The sequence below is a fragment of the Mus caroli genome, unplaced genomic scaffold (genome assembly GCF_978045245.1).
Source record: "Mus caroli unplaced genomic scaffold, Mus_caroli_1 scaffold_9, whole genome shotgun sequence".
NCBI lineage: Eukaryota > Metazoa > Chordata > Mammalia > Rodentia > Muridae > Mus > Mus caroli.
The window spans coordinates 28507040-28521422 of NW_028227264.1; the positions used below are offsets into that span (position 1 = coordinate 28507040).

The window sequence follows — 14383 nt, forward strand, 5'->3', positions numbered from 1 at the left end:
GGTAGAGGAAAATGATCACTTTTGCCTTTGTAATTCTTACCTGTTTTTAACCCATAAGCTCCATAAAGTTCATTTTAAAGTAAGATGTGCATTCCCTAAGCTAAATGATTTTGAAACACATGGCACAAAGCTATGGCTGAAAGAGTGAGTGAAAGGCCTCACATCAAAGGCCATGTCAGCTTGCCATTCAGAAAAGCAACTCCTCCACGTGAAGTAGTCAGAAAGGACGTCATTTAATTAGTGATACATAGACTTTTGCTTAGAAAAAAGTTACAAAGTAATATAGAAAAGACTAGGTACAGTAATTTAAAAAACATATTTATAAGTATACCTTTCCATACTGTTTAATAGTCTCTTGTTTATTGCTTTCTCCACACAGCAGAGAAATGAAGTGCATAAGAATACATGCTGTGTCTTTATCTTTCAAATATAAAATCTCATGTGCTCAATTTCAATGTATTAAGAGATTATTTTGTCATTAAACAAGATAAAAAAATCAAAACCAAAACACCATATGTAGCATTAGTCTAATCATGGACAAAAATAATTCATGTACACCTCATTCCATACATTCGTTGTGATTTGGGATCAAATGAAATCTCTAACTTGACCAGGGCATTTACATTATGTAGCTTTTCCCTTCCATATCATCTCTCCTCATCTTATTCCTTCCAGAAATGCAACACCCCTTTCCCAAAACAGACAAAAACAGACATGACATGTTGTCAGGAGAAAACTGGAGAAGTTAAATATATAAAAATAGTCCTGTTGAAACAATAAATTAACCCAAACTCTTGCAAACTGAAGAGTTTTTGAGTTGGTGTCAATGAGCCTCTGGTGGGCACACAGTAGGTAACTGCTTCTAGTGCACTGTATACCTGTAAGTTTACATAAAGAAGCACTGTGTTTTAAACCAGGGTTCACTAGAGAGGTATGGAAGCTTGAAGGCAGAGCAGAAATGCTTGTTAATGGAGGCTCTGGTGGAAATTGCTTATTTCACTGCATAGCTAAATGTCATTGCTTGGCAAGTCTGTATAAAGAAAACAAAAATAAAACTAGGTCTTTCGACTTAATTTCCCTTCATCTTTCTGGCCAATAAAACCCGATGGTTTCCAAAGAGCACTGTATCTGCAGCCTGACACATGGCCTGCTCCTTCCCTTTCTCAACCTAACAGCTATACCTTCCGATCATGTGCTACATTACAGTCCTTAGTTCAGGCACTTAGAAAACATGGCATGTTTTTTCTTCTCCCTTCTAGCATCAGGAGAACTCAGTTATGGCGTTTTTCTTTTCCAAGTCAGGAGTATTAATGCACCACCGGATGGTGACACTGGTGTATTTTCCAAGAAAGTTTAAATGGAAGTAGCCGTGCTGCTTTCAAGTTGCTGATGTCAGTTGCCAAGCTGCCTTAAACAAAGGGAAAAAATAGTAATACTACATTTCCATTTGTGTGAAGTCTGCTTCTCAAGTCGCTTTATTGCTGCTGTGTGGCTCTGTACATATCTGTATGACTACCTTCAGGATGCAGAGGTTTGAAGCTGATTCCGAAATGGACGACATCAGTTACTATTGCAAAGAGATTCAAGAATAAGTTAAAAAGCTCCAACTTCTGTCCCCCAGGGTTGGTAAGGTTTATTGTTTGTCCCACTGCTTGTCTGCTGAGGACTGGAGGCTGCAGATACTGACAAGGGTGGGCTGATTGCCGTTGCAGCAGCAACAGCGGCTGCTGCCGCTGCATTGGACGGGAGCATGGGAAAAGCCCCCGCGAAGGACAGAGGGAAGCTGTGTGCAGCTGCAGTGGCTGCTGCAGCTGCGGCATGCACAGTGGCCGAAAGAGACAGAAGAGAGGTGGAGAGAGGTGGCACACAGGGTGCAACGGTGCCCCCTGATGGCATCCGAAGAGCAGAATCTGCATGGGCAAACGTTGCTGTGAGGAGGGCAGAGCCATGAGCAGGAGGCACTTCTGAAGATGTGGATAGGCGACATGGGGTTGACTCTGATGTGTGGAGTCCATTGGGCTGGAGCAGGGCTGTGGGGAGATGGTGGAAAGCAGCTGCCCAGTGGTGAGGGTGCAGGGGGTGATGGTGGTGGGCCATGGAGGATGTCATCACTGCTGCCTCCCGCTGGGAGGCACAGGTGCTGAGATGAGAGACAAGGCGCACGCGTAGTGGGTCCGATGGGTCAAGGCCTTCCACTGTGCTTAGGTACCTAGCCACTTCTGTCAAGCACTCTCGGAATCCAATGCTCATGAAGTCTGTGGCAAGAGCATGGGCATCAAAGTAGCCTAAAGAGGGGTTGAGGAGAGTCAGAGGTGAAAGGGCAAAAGATGAAAGAATGATATGTCTTAGAAGAACAGCCATCCACTTAGGTTCCACTCTTGTGTTCTCTAGAGATGGGATGACTCTTTCTGAAAACACAATGGCTACTATGATTTTTTTTTCAAGAGTAAAGAAAAGATACTCTACAAGTGGCATGCACAACAACTTTAGCGGTGCTGTAGTCAAACTAGGGTTGAAATGTCACAATAAAAAAAAATAAAATAGGGGCATTCCTGTTTTGAATATCTCCTGGAGTTAGGATGGGATGTCTTAACTTTAGTATTGTGGGATAATGACTTTCCTCAAAAATATGTTTTGTTTTGTTTTGTTTTTTAATAGAAAAAGTCTCAGGGAGTTGACTTTTCCAGAATAGGACCCAGGACCTGTACAGCCAAGTGCATATTCTGCCTCTGAGTACCTCTCTAATCTATAATAGGTTTATTTCATTGAAACCATTTACAATGTATCACTTTATGCTTTGACAGAGCAAAATTTGCCGATTTCCTTTAGACTATTTTATATTCAAAGCCTTATGAGAAACTGTTGTTATGTTTACTGAGTAATCTGGAAACAAGAAAAAGGTGTTTGGGGCAAATATAACCACCAGGTCAGCAGAAGGAGCGCTAGGCTGAACAAGAGACTCTCATGAAGGGCTGAGTATCCACAGTAAGACCGGTTTTCATCCTCAGACCCCAGAACAGTCAGTAAGAAAGTCCCCAGGATTAGGAGCAAAGGCTGTTCCTCATGCGGATGCCTCTATGGAAGGACCGCACATGACAGTCTTTAGGTTCCCCTTCAGGCTTGAGCTTCTGACTTTCTCAAAAGGAGGGAGGCACTGATCACACTCTGCAGACACTGAAAAATTAAGAACTTGGATTTTTCCCTAGAAACTATTATAATTTTATGACAGACTGAAAAGAACATATTAACTTCTTTGAATTTCACTGGTGCTTGTGAAGTAAGTGGCATTTGCGGTTTGCTTGCTATATGGCTATATATGGCTGGGACTTATTGCATCTTAAGGAACATGAATTATGTAATTCCTATTTTCTTGTTGGAAGCAGAGGGAAATGATGATGAGCAGCTGTCTCATGTAAGTGGGTCTTGAGCCAACAATAACACATGCCGATAACCACTTCCTCTGTAACAGTGCAGGTTTCTAAGCTTCAAGCAAATTAATTTAAAACCATCAGTGAGGAGCCCTTCATCATTGTCTCTATGCTACAAAGGATGAAACTGGGGCTCAGAGAGACTGAGTTGACTTAGCCCCAGTGACAGAGCTAATGAACTGGAGAAACAGAAGTCACTATCATGCAAGTACCTTTGAGCCCATGTCCTTCCTCTGTGCTAGAGGCAACTGGGAGTCTGGGCATGTGAGCAAACACTGGCAGACCCTCTTGTTCAAGGCCCACTCACACATTCTTCCTGGGATGGCCACTCTAGGGACCTAGCAGTCAGAAAACTTATATGCCAGATGGTTGGAAATGTCTGCTTACTAACTCATCTGGGGTAAATTTAGGACTGCTCAACTAGTCATGAGTAAGAAGTAATATAAAACGTGCTATAAGGTGAGAGGATAACCTTACCCTTTAGAAATACAACATATGCCAAATATTTGAGCCCTTGACAGCAATTCTTTACCTCATGGCTACCAATTTGAGAGAAGGTAGAGTCATCCATCCATAGCCTTCCTTGACCACGTCTAACTTCACTGCTCTCCTGGACTCCCAAGGTAGCCGGTTAGACAGTCATACTACTTAGGACCTGTGGAGCATATGCTGCTAGCTTGACCCTCGAAGACCAGCAGGTTACTTCCAACTCAGGTCACAAGTTGCAGCCAAGTTAGGTGGGATAACTGACTTTTAAGATCTAACCATTGGCTTTTATGTTACAAGAATATTTGCATCCTATATTGACTGTCCTTGGTTCAAGACAGTTTCTTGGACTACTGTGACCTTAGGCGGATTATAGACATCATGTACAGCGAGCAGTCTCTCCTCCTGCCATAAGTATGGGATGGTTTGGGTCAAGGCTGATGCTCTAACAGTTTTCAGATTAGTAAAAGTGATTTGCCTTTAATTCCATGCCCTGCCCTGCCCCGCCTTGCTCAAATCTAGGGCCATAGACTGTGGAAAGGAAGCTTATGCTGCACCTTGGAGGCCTTCAGCCTTCAGTCCCAGCACTTATACTTTGAAGCTTTCTCTCTTTGTTCAGTTGTGAATAAATCTGGCTGAGATAGATATCAAAGGCACCCTTGAAGAGCCATAAAGGGCAACCTGAAGTCAAACTGGAGTGGAAGCAGGAAAATAAATCTGAATGAATATTATGACTCTCACAGTTTCATCCTTTGTTTGTTTGTTCATTCTTTTAGCATGGGGGTCCTACTCTAACCTGACAAGTTTTCCATAATGTACTACTGCCCAGTACAGAGGACATTGTACCATGGCATGTGGAACTCTTGTGAGTTCCCCCCAGGACGAGCCTGTTCTATTGTTTTTAGTAGAGATTTCGAACCTATACTTCAAATGTTGTGGTTGGTGTAAAGTCAAGATAGCCAAAATGGTCTGGGCAACAATGACAAAGCCTAATTCTAGAGTCATTTCCTTTAAATGGCTAAATTATTTGGGTTCCAGTCTTGGTTGAATGAAAGTGAGAGAGGAGAGTCCTGAGTCCCAGCCTTGATCATATCTGGATATTTGTGTGTTTGTTTTGTTTTTCTGTACAGATTCCAGCATGAACGTCTCAAATCCCAAACAAATGTCTGACCAGGCTGCTGTGAAGGAAGCTTTACTCCCACATTATTACGGAAGCAAACATAAGTCCAGGGTCAAATGCTTCTTTTGTTCCAGAGGATCTTTCCCAGGAGTTCAATCTTGCCATTAGCATTGATGTCCACAGCTTTAATCTGGGACTGCCTAGCTCAACTTGTCAGAAGGCTGTTCAACTGTGACTTCCTTATGATATTAGAGGGAAAGGAAGAAAAGAGAAAGGTAGAAAGGGGGTGACAAATGGTACCAAACCTTACCTTTACCCCCTGTAGCCTGGAGCATCTTCAAATGATCCACTGTCATTTGCAATATTTCAGCCTTTTCCAACTTGGCAGATCCCTTCAGAATCAAATAATAAAGTCTCATGAGTCCTATAGAAACTATCTTAGGACATTATATTATTGAACTTAGTAATATAGTTCCAATTTTTCCTCTTATTATAAAAGTCTATGTTTAATTTCATCACAGGAAAAACTTGAATTGAAAAAATTTTAATTGTATATATGTATGGGTATGTGTGTGTCTATGTGTAAGTGTGAGAGAGAGAGAGAGAGAGAGAGAGAGAGTGTGTGTGTGTGTGTGTGTGTGTGTGTATGTGTGTGTATACAGGCAGATACCTATGCAGGTCAGCATCAGAACCTACTAGAGCTGTATTTATAAGTGCTTGTGAGCCACCCAGCGTGAGTGTTAAGCCCAAATTTGTGTCCCTTAGAAGAACAGTTCATTCTCCTAAACTTTGAGTCATCTGGGTAGACTCTGAATTCATTTTAAACTTTATATTTAACACATCAATTACTACAGCATAGCTGATGGCATTAACTTGCAAAGTCCAGAACAAAGCATCAAAGAAATGATTGACTAAATAAATAGTAAGAGCAATTGAGTTCCTAAAATCATCCTACAAATACTATGCCAGCTGAAAAGCTCTTGAACTTTAAACTCTGCCTTCATTAATGATACAATTTCTTAAGGGACATTTTATGGTCATTACTATTGAAGTCTGCAGCAGTTAAACAGTCAAATATTAATTCTTGAGGATACGGATATAGTACTTTAACAAAGCATCAAAAGTAGAATGTTCAAAAGTAGAAAAATCCCAGTAAGTCTTTAAGATAAACCAGTAAAGGAAATGACTTAGGAAAGACGTTCAAGGTCACCAGCAGGTGTCACTGTGAATTCTAGGATCACAAACAAAGGACCAATTTGCAGTTCACTTAAGGAGCATCTTTTGTGCCTAAGGATTTACCAACCATTCGAAACCATTCTTAAATATTTCTGTGGTAAATGTGCAGCTTCATGTGGGTCCCCTAACAGGTGAAGGGGGCTGTCTTCATCTCTGTTCCCTGCCATTAGATCCCCTTTCCCTACCTGGACTGCCTGGTTGTGCCTCAGTGGGAGAGGGCATGCTTAGTCCTGCTAGGACTAGATTTCTCAGGATGGGGCTCTCTTTTACTGAGGAGAAGGGGAGGGGACAATGGGGGGATTTTAAGGTGGGACTGGGAAAGGAGAAAGGATGGGACTGTTATCGGGATGTAAGTGAATAAAAAAAAGTAAATTATTGGAAGAAAAAAAAACCTTATAAAACCCTACAAAAAACAAAGTCTTGCAAATACATTTTCATTGCTCCTCTTCTTAAATAAAGCGAACGTTAGAAACCAAATGAAAGAAACGCCTCACTGATAGTAACTTGGGACTTGGTGGCTTCAAACTAACTTGCTAGAGGAGCTGAATAATTAAACCAATATTTTTTTCACTATACTTAAAAAAAAATTATCAGCAAATAGTAAATAGCAGGAGTGTCAGTTCTTCAGCAGCTCTAAAGAGTATTCTCCTCTAATTGTGGCAGGGCCAGCTCACGGGGGTTGGCAGCCAGACTCTGTAAATGGGAAAGCTTGTGTTTACAGTAACTAGCTGTCCAACGACTGAGGTTTGCTCTTAAGGTTTAAGTCAATAGTTAAGAAAAGAGCCTAACAAACCAAGACTAAGGAAAAAGATCACAGAGTGACTGCTTCTCAGTGTCACATTGTAGATATTTCAGTACTCAAAAAAGTACTCAAAAAAGCACAACAAACAAACAACATACGTCATCTTCTCTTCATTTGCAGCGCATTAATCCAAAGCATAATTTATAGTACACGTAAGTTAGCAAAGACAGACTTGGCATATGAAGTGCAGAGTTTGTGCCTATTTCTTCTCTGTCTTAAATACACAGAGTCAACAGTAGCATATCATGCCCATACTTCTCCTTGTTCACCATGTCCATGAAGATGTCTCGGGAGCTGCTGTGAAAGCGGCCAATGGTGGCCCTGGATGGCCTCCAAAAGCTCTTCGTGGGGCTTGCTTTACAATGTTTGCAGAATCACGAAGTAAACAAACCGACAAAAATGGCATAAACAGCCAACACCCAATTTGGAAGTCAACTGAAAACATTTTCAGCACAGAAATGGCCACATCCTTGGAAATGTGCTCTTAGAAGCTTTTGCATCAGCCATAGTGGCAGAACAAGAGACACAAATCCATAGCCACAAAGGAAAGTGTAAGTGTTTGTTTTCTAATTTTCCAAATGGCAATCATGTTTTCCTTTTTTTAATGTAAAAGAATACCTGAACTTTGAAAAGCAATATTTATGACTAATTTGATTTATTTTTACCAAACTTCCAAATTATATCCTAAATCAAATATAATGTTCTATTAACCCAAGAATTAAAAACAAAAGTAGCTTTCTAAATAAACTGTATTATTATAATTTAGGAAACCAAAACAGAAGCCTTAGTTCCTTAACTTTGATTTTTTTTTAAAAGAGTACTTTGAAAGTTTGAGGGAAAAAATGATATTTCACATACAAACTTTTGTTTTCAAGAATACCAGATACAGCACAGTTTTAAGCAAAACCCCTGCTGGCTTCATGGAAAGAACAGAGAAAGCAGGAACACTAGTACCCTTAAGGGGAAAATAAGCTAAAGAATGGAAATGTTTTCGACTTCATGATGGATTATGTTTTTAATAGTTCTGCCACAACAAAGCATTTTATTGAAATAGCTCTTCTACGCTGGATCAGAGCGTGCAGAGCACACACCATTATTTTAATGATCTTCAAGAAGAATCTACATTCCCAGATGAGAAAGTCAGATGCTCTGAGCTGTTTTTTTGGGGGGTGGGGTGGGGGTGGGAGTGGGGGTGGGGGTGGGAGTGGGGGTGGGGATAACTTACTTGTTTTTCAAAAGCTGTTGGCACTAGTCTTCTCAATTCAGATAAACTGTTATTTATTCGATCCCGACGCCTTTTTTCTATGATCTAGCCCAAAGAAAGCAAAACAAAAATCTAAGGGTACAGTACACATACAGAAAAATTATCCAAGTAAGAAAATAACAACAGTGATACACATGCTTAATTACATGACAAAAGGGGGGTGTCACCTACCCCTCTCCTTTTTTTTCTTGCCATAATCTGAGAGGTAGTTGTAGGTGAATTAGACCTCATCACTGAGCTTGTAGCATGCCTGTGAAGGAGGAAGGCAAGTCAGGTGATGTATCAAGGTAATAGGCCCCCTTCCCTGCCCCAGTTCATGGCACCCATTAATATTCTGACTGATTGCGCATTATATTACTTTTTTCTGTCTGTTGATTTTTTCATATCTATGCTATTTGGGGGCTTTATTTTAGTTTCCAGATAGTAATTATGCCTTAACAATGTTGTTGAGGCCTTGAGACAGCTTAGCAAGTAAAGGCAGTTGGCCACAAAGTGTGATCATCTGGCATGAGCTCCAATCTTTTGGGCCCACAGGATGCATGGGGAAGAACCACTTGTACCTCCACAAACAGAACTGACGGTGACAGTGACATGCAGCTAGCCGGACACGTAAACTAAATAAGTAAATATGATTTTCGAAATGCTATGCTTCCAATTCAAGTGGCAAAAATGAACCTGAACTTTTGAGTTCTCTAATGAAATGATAGCCAGTTAGGGTGACAGGTCGGGGATTAGTGTGTCCTATTTCTCCTCATGTATTTCTTAAAAGTCAACCATCCATCTGGATGTGTACTCCTATTCTCTTCTGCCAGACATACAAAATGTTCAAGAGCAGCACATGTTGAATGTGTCTCTACATGCGACTTTTAAAACAAAACCTTATTCTCCTACTATCCCAAAACCTTATTGGATAGCCTAAAAAGAACAGATTGCAAGTTTTGCATATTGATCCTTTAAAAGAATATCCTAACCATATCGTTGGGTGGAAAGTTGAAATTTAGTTTTTGCACTTTTCATGCTTTAACTTTGAAAATTAAACTGTGCTACCAGCCTTGAAACTAAGCTTATATCTCGAGAAGCTTCAGTTCACCTTGCGTTTACTAAAAGGTATTTTTAGACTGCAAGGTTCAATCAAGTGATTATTTGGTGGTGTAGCTGGTCCATTAATGTATACTCTCCTAGGACTTTCTGTCACTTTGAAATTCACAGGAACTGTGCTTCTTTAGTGTCTTAAACTCTCCAGGTCCTCTTTAGTTTTAAGAAGTTCTATTACCACCCCTTCGGCTCACTTCTGGGTCTTAATTTGAAATCAACCGACTCCTTCTTCCTCACCCCTTCTCGTGACAGCCTCCGGTTTCATTTAAAAAAAAAAAAACTTTAACAATGAGAGAGTTGGTAAACTGTCTCTTAAGTATCGTTTTTGCTTTTGCTATTTTTCCGGCTTTGGTTTCTACGTCTAAAAATAAGACTGTGAAATAAATCCAGTTTTCTATATGCCGGAAGGGTTTCACTCTTTGAGTGACAGCTGCAAATAAATAAATAAGGTGCTTCTGGGCAAGCCAATTAGAAGCAATTATCATTTGACCCCCCAACGCCCACCCCCGCCTCTAAAATGGCTGGGTAATCTTGCTCTCACAGGAAACAGGAGGTCTGTCTCCTGTGATCAGAACCTTGATCTTCTGGAGACTAAAGGACAAGCAGGCAAAGCAATGCTGCCTCATCCGCTCCTTACATCTGTCACTCATGGGTGGGTCAGCCAGATCACCCTCTGTCGACCTGCGCAGCTCAGCCTGTTTAGCTCAGATGCTTTACCCCCTCAAAAACTCAAGTCGCGATCCCAGTTTCTCTCAAAACAGAAATCCAGTTGTTTTTCTTCTCTCCTGACCTATTTTGGAACTGTCCCTAAATACAGTTCCAGTACCGGGGGCGTCGCCCGGACGTGCCAGTATGCGTGCCCTGTGCTGACAGCCCTGGACCCTCCCTCGCCATCTCCTGCACGCTCCAGTCCAGTTCCCTTCCAGTCGCTCCCACGCCTGGTGTGAACCCCATCTCTCGCCCCACCCGACTCTAGCACCCGCTTCCCGGGGAAAACGGTTTCCTCTCCACCCGAAGCTCCCCGGCCACCCTCCCGTTTTTCCGCGCTCACCCGGGGTAATTGTTCTCGCTCCCCACATCGATGGTCTCGTCCAGGTCGCTTTCGGAGGTCGTTTCCTCACAAGGGCGCTTCATCGCGACGAAGGAGGAGCAGCTACTGACGCCTAGCGGAACGCAGCGCGCTCCCCGCGGGCTTCCTCCCTCCCTCCCTGCCCGGCTTCTGCAGGCGCCGCTCCCTCGGCGGCGCAGTCCGCTCCTGGAGGTTCTTTCCCACGCTGCAGCCCAGCCAGGGCGCAAGACCCGGCACTGGCCACGCCCCCCAGCGAGGGCGGGGCCCCCCGCTTCTTCGCGTGTCCGCCCTGGCCACTCTCCAGGCCCCGCCTCCCTGGGACGGTGTGGCTTTCTATTGGTTAATATGGAGGGGCGGACCCGCGCTGGCCAATGGCTGCCGAGAGGCGTTGGCAGAGGCGTGGGAACGCGGCCGCGCACCTGGGAGCGGGGAGTGGAGCGCTGGGGTTGACCGGCGGCGGTGGGAGCGGGCGCAGGCGCGAGAGCGCACGGGGCGGGCGTGTTGGGCGAGGGCTCCCTGGTTTTGGGCCATCACCTGCAAGCCGTGATCTCTCCCGCCGAGTTTCTACCCTCGGTTTAAAGAATAACCGCTAGCGCGTGGCTGAGTGCGAGTGAGCGTGTGTGACGTCTAGGGTAGGAGTGCTAGGCTCGGCGACCCACCCCTCTGGGCTGTCCCTCTTCTGGATCAAGCTGCTGAGTGGCTGACCGGAGCGGTCATGTTGACCCTCAGGGGATTTTGAAAGCTTTAAGTCAAAGTTATTTTTTTCACCCTGCCAGCTCCGCAGCCTCTAGGTTGTGGGCAGATAAAGGACGCCCGCTTACCGGTCCAGGTACCTAACTGCAGGAGGTTGTCCCGGTGCATTGTTGGATTAGTCACCTCTGGCTACTTCCTTTGTGTCTCTGGACTCAGAAATTGGAGGGAGGGGGTGTAACTATCTCGGTAAATGGTAGGGTTGAGTGGTGGTCTCCCTACTGATGGGAAAGAGGGATTTCAGGACACAAATCTGAGTAGGTTTTCGAGTTCAAAGTTCTCGGATTTGGATTATCCAAATTAAATGTCCTAGTCATCCCTCCAGTTTCTCCGGTGTGTGCAGCCACGGAGTTCTTTAGCATCCGGGGAGAGGATTTGTATTTACTTGTACACTGTGTTTGTTTTGTAAAGTTTGCCCAGACCGCTAGTTCTTAGTGCACGTACAGCATGGGTTGTGTAAACTCTAGGTGTGGTGTTCAGACTCCGTTTTTAAGTCTCTGCCTCTCTCTGCATACTGTGGGGATTTTTTAGCAGGCTCTGCCGACTTTATCGTGCGCTCAGGAAGTGAGCAAGACAAGTCTCGGGGAGTCTGGCGTGAGCTAGACCATCTGGCGCTGGCGCTGCAGCGCTGGGTGGGTTAGTGGAGGTCTAGAGACTCCACATGGTGCTCTTTGTGCTTCGCGGAAAAAAGCTTTTGAGAAAAGAAGACATCCATCAATCACGGAGACCCTCTACCTTACACAGATAATTATCTTTCTGGAAATCTGACTAAGGCACCCTTTCCAAGCTCCATTCCCTGGTTACATTAGACCGCGGCAGCGGGAAAGGACAAGAGAAAAAGAGACAGCAAAAGACTGACTGGACTGGGCGCAGATTGGGTTGATGGAGAGTGGGAAGGAGCCTGAGTAATGCCAAGGACCTGCAGCCAGCGTGTCGTTAAAACACAAAACCCCTTCCCTACAGGCCCTTGTCTCTTTTGTGCGGTCCTCACCGCGGTGTCTTCAATAACCGTGTGAACAGAAATCTGAAACTTTCTGTTCTGACTTCTGAAACCCAACTCCAGGCAAATCACAGGATCATTGGGGACCGGGCGGGGCCTGGCGAGGCAGGATGGGGTCAGCGCTGCTGGACCGCAGAACCGTGGGTGGCGAACTTCCCAGCTCGGCACTCAGTCTCTGGGCGGGCACCTGGGTGCTCACGGACAGCATGGCTTTTGCTCAGGGACAGAGCAGACAGCCTGAGGCTGCTGGCCCTGTCCAATCCAGGCCTGAACCCTGTGGTTATCCAGTGTTTCAGCTGAGTGTGAGCTCTCCAGGCCTCGCTTTCCCAGATAGAGTAGGGGGCCAGAGCGAGAGTTCCCAGCGCTTAGTGATGGCTTCACTCCCCCACCCCTTGAAGTTAAGGTTTGCCACGCGAGCACACAATTAATGGAATCTTCCAAACGCCCAAAGCAAGACCTGAAATCATTATAGGCGTGTGGGGCTGGGGTGGCACAACCCTAAGAGATTTTTTTTCTCTCTCACTACACCAGTGCATTTAATTATACTGGTTGCAAAAAAATTGCAGCGGGAAATGGTTTGCTTGTAATAAAGTAGCAACTGGTTAAAGTTTTTCCATTTTGTCTTTGAAGGCTTAACTGCCATGCAGTGTCATAAAAGAGTATGTAGGAGACGTTCGGAAAGCACGCACGGATTTAAAGTTGGTTTGAATGCTTTTTAATCAACAAGGGGCATATATTAAAAGCGTTTAGAATAGAGCCTGCTACACCAAACATGTGTGTTAAGAAGAACAAATAAGGCAAAAGACAGCATTTTAAAGTCTCCTTGTTAATCTTTAAAATACTTAATCCCAGTTAGAGTAGCTTTCTTTTATATTGGTTATTCTCAAGCATCCCTCTTTCCTGTCGCCTGTCTAGACACACCGTTTCTATGTCCTACGTCTGGGTCAGAGGTAAAACAGAATAAACTCTTGCAAGCGCTTTAACCTACTTAAAAATAATTGAGTGGGTGGAATGGGGAGGAACTGGGGTGGCATAAGCAGGGAGAAAGAAAGAGAACTTTGGAACTTTAAGCCCCATCTCCTCTCTGCCACACTGGTTTCGGAGAGAGGAAGAGAGAGTTACTGGAAGGCTAACTAAGAACCAGGGTAAAAGAAAAAAAAAAAAAGTTCCTTGCATAGAGCAATCTGCGTTTTCCTTTTGAAAGATTTGAACAATGGGATAATTAGACCGATAGATACGGGGAGGAGGGACTGTCCTAGAAACGAAATGCCATTAGGAAAGAAAGATCAGGCTGCTGGCCAACAAATCTAAAGGGAAAAGGGAGATGTAGACTTGTGGCCCCTCCCTAAATTGGTCCTTGGTGCTTAAGTGATTTAGCTCACTGAGTAGCAGAGGAACTTGGGGAAAGCAGAGATTTTTTTATTTTGGCAACCAAATGTAGTCGTTTTTGATATTCCTCCGGACAAGATCTACCCGTTATTACACTGTGAGTTTTCCTACTTACATTAAGTTTGGCGATCTTGAGCAAGTCTTACCTTGTCCCATAAACTGGAAACTTTAGCTCACAAACTAATTGATTTTTTTTCTTTGCCGCTCTTCTAAAAATTCTCCTGAAGAATTTTGGAATGAATTGGATATATACATAGTTCTTGGGCTGCTTTCTTCTCTCATAGGGAGTACTGTGGTGTTTTCTTTATTTGAATTGTGATGTCGCTCACAGTTTCTTAAACAAAACAAAACAAAACAAAACAAAACAAAACAAAACAAAACAAAACACACGACCTACTAGAGCATTTGCTTGTCTCAGCAAGGTATATATAATTTGTGAAGTTAGGGCAATTCTGATATTTAAAGAACTTTAAGTCTGAGAAGTCGACATGCACACAGTTCAAACTAGGCAGCCCAGGGCTTTGCTTCTTTTGAAATGCAAGCATCTAGAAGTAAGTCTCTGTCTCTCTGTCTCTCTATCTCTCTATCTCTGTCTCTCTCTCTTTCTCAGAGGAAGGATATTTGCAATTGCCTGGTAGGTGATAAGCATGTTCTAATCTGTGGGCAGCTTTGTTGAGCAGTTTTGCTTGACTTCAGGGCTATTGTGAGCAGGCACCATCTTAAAAAGTGTGAGAATGCTGTGCC

General features: G+C 43.7%; 1 protein-coding gene across 1 annotated transcript; it reads right to left on the minus strand.

The window, feature by feature from the left end:
- Nucleotides 1-222: 222 nt before the first annotated feature.
- On the minus strand, nucleotides 223-10632 carry Hey2 (hes related family bHLH transcription factor with YRPW motif 2). The gene is made up of 5 exons (XM_021174386.2): nucleotides 10483-10632; nucleotides 8508-8586; nucleotides 8298-8381; nucleotides 5345-5426; nucleotides 223-2285 (listed from the first exon to the last, which is right to left on the minus strand). Exons 1-5 carry the CDS (start codon nucleotides 10563-10565, stop codon nucleotides 1594-1596), a joined length of 1020 nt encoding a protein of 339 aa, XP_021030045.1. The 5' UTR covers nucleotides 10566-10632; the 3' UTR covers nucleotides 223-1593.
- Between the last annotated feature and the right edge of the window lie 3751 nt (nucleotides 10633-14383).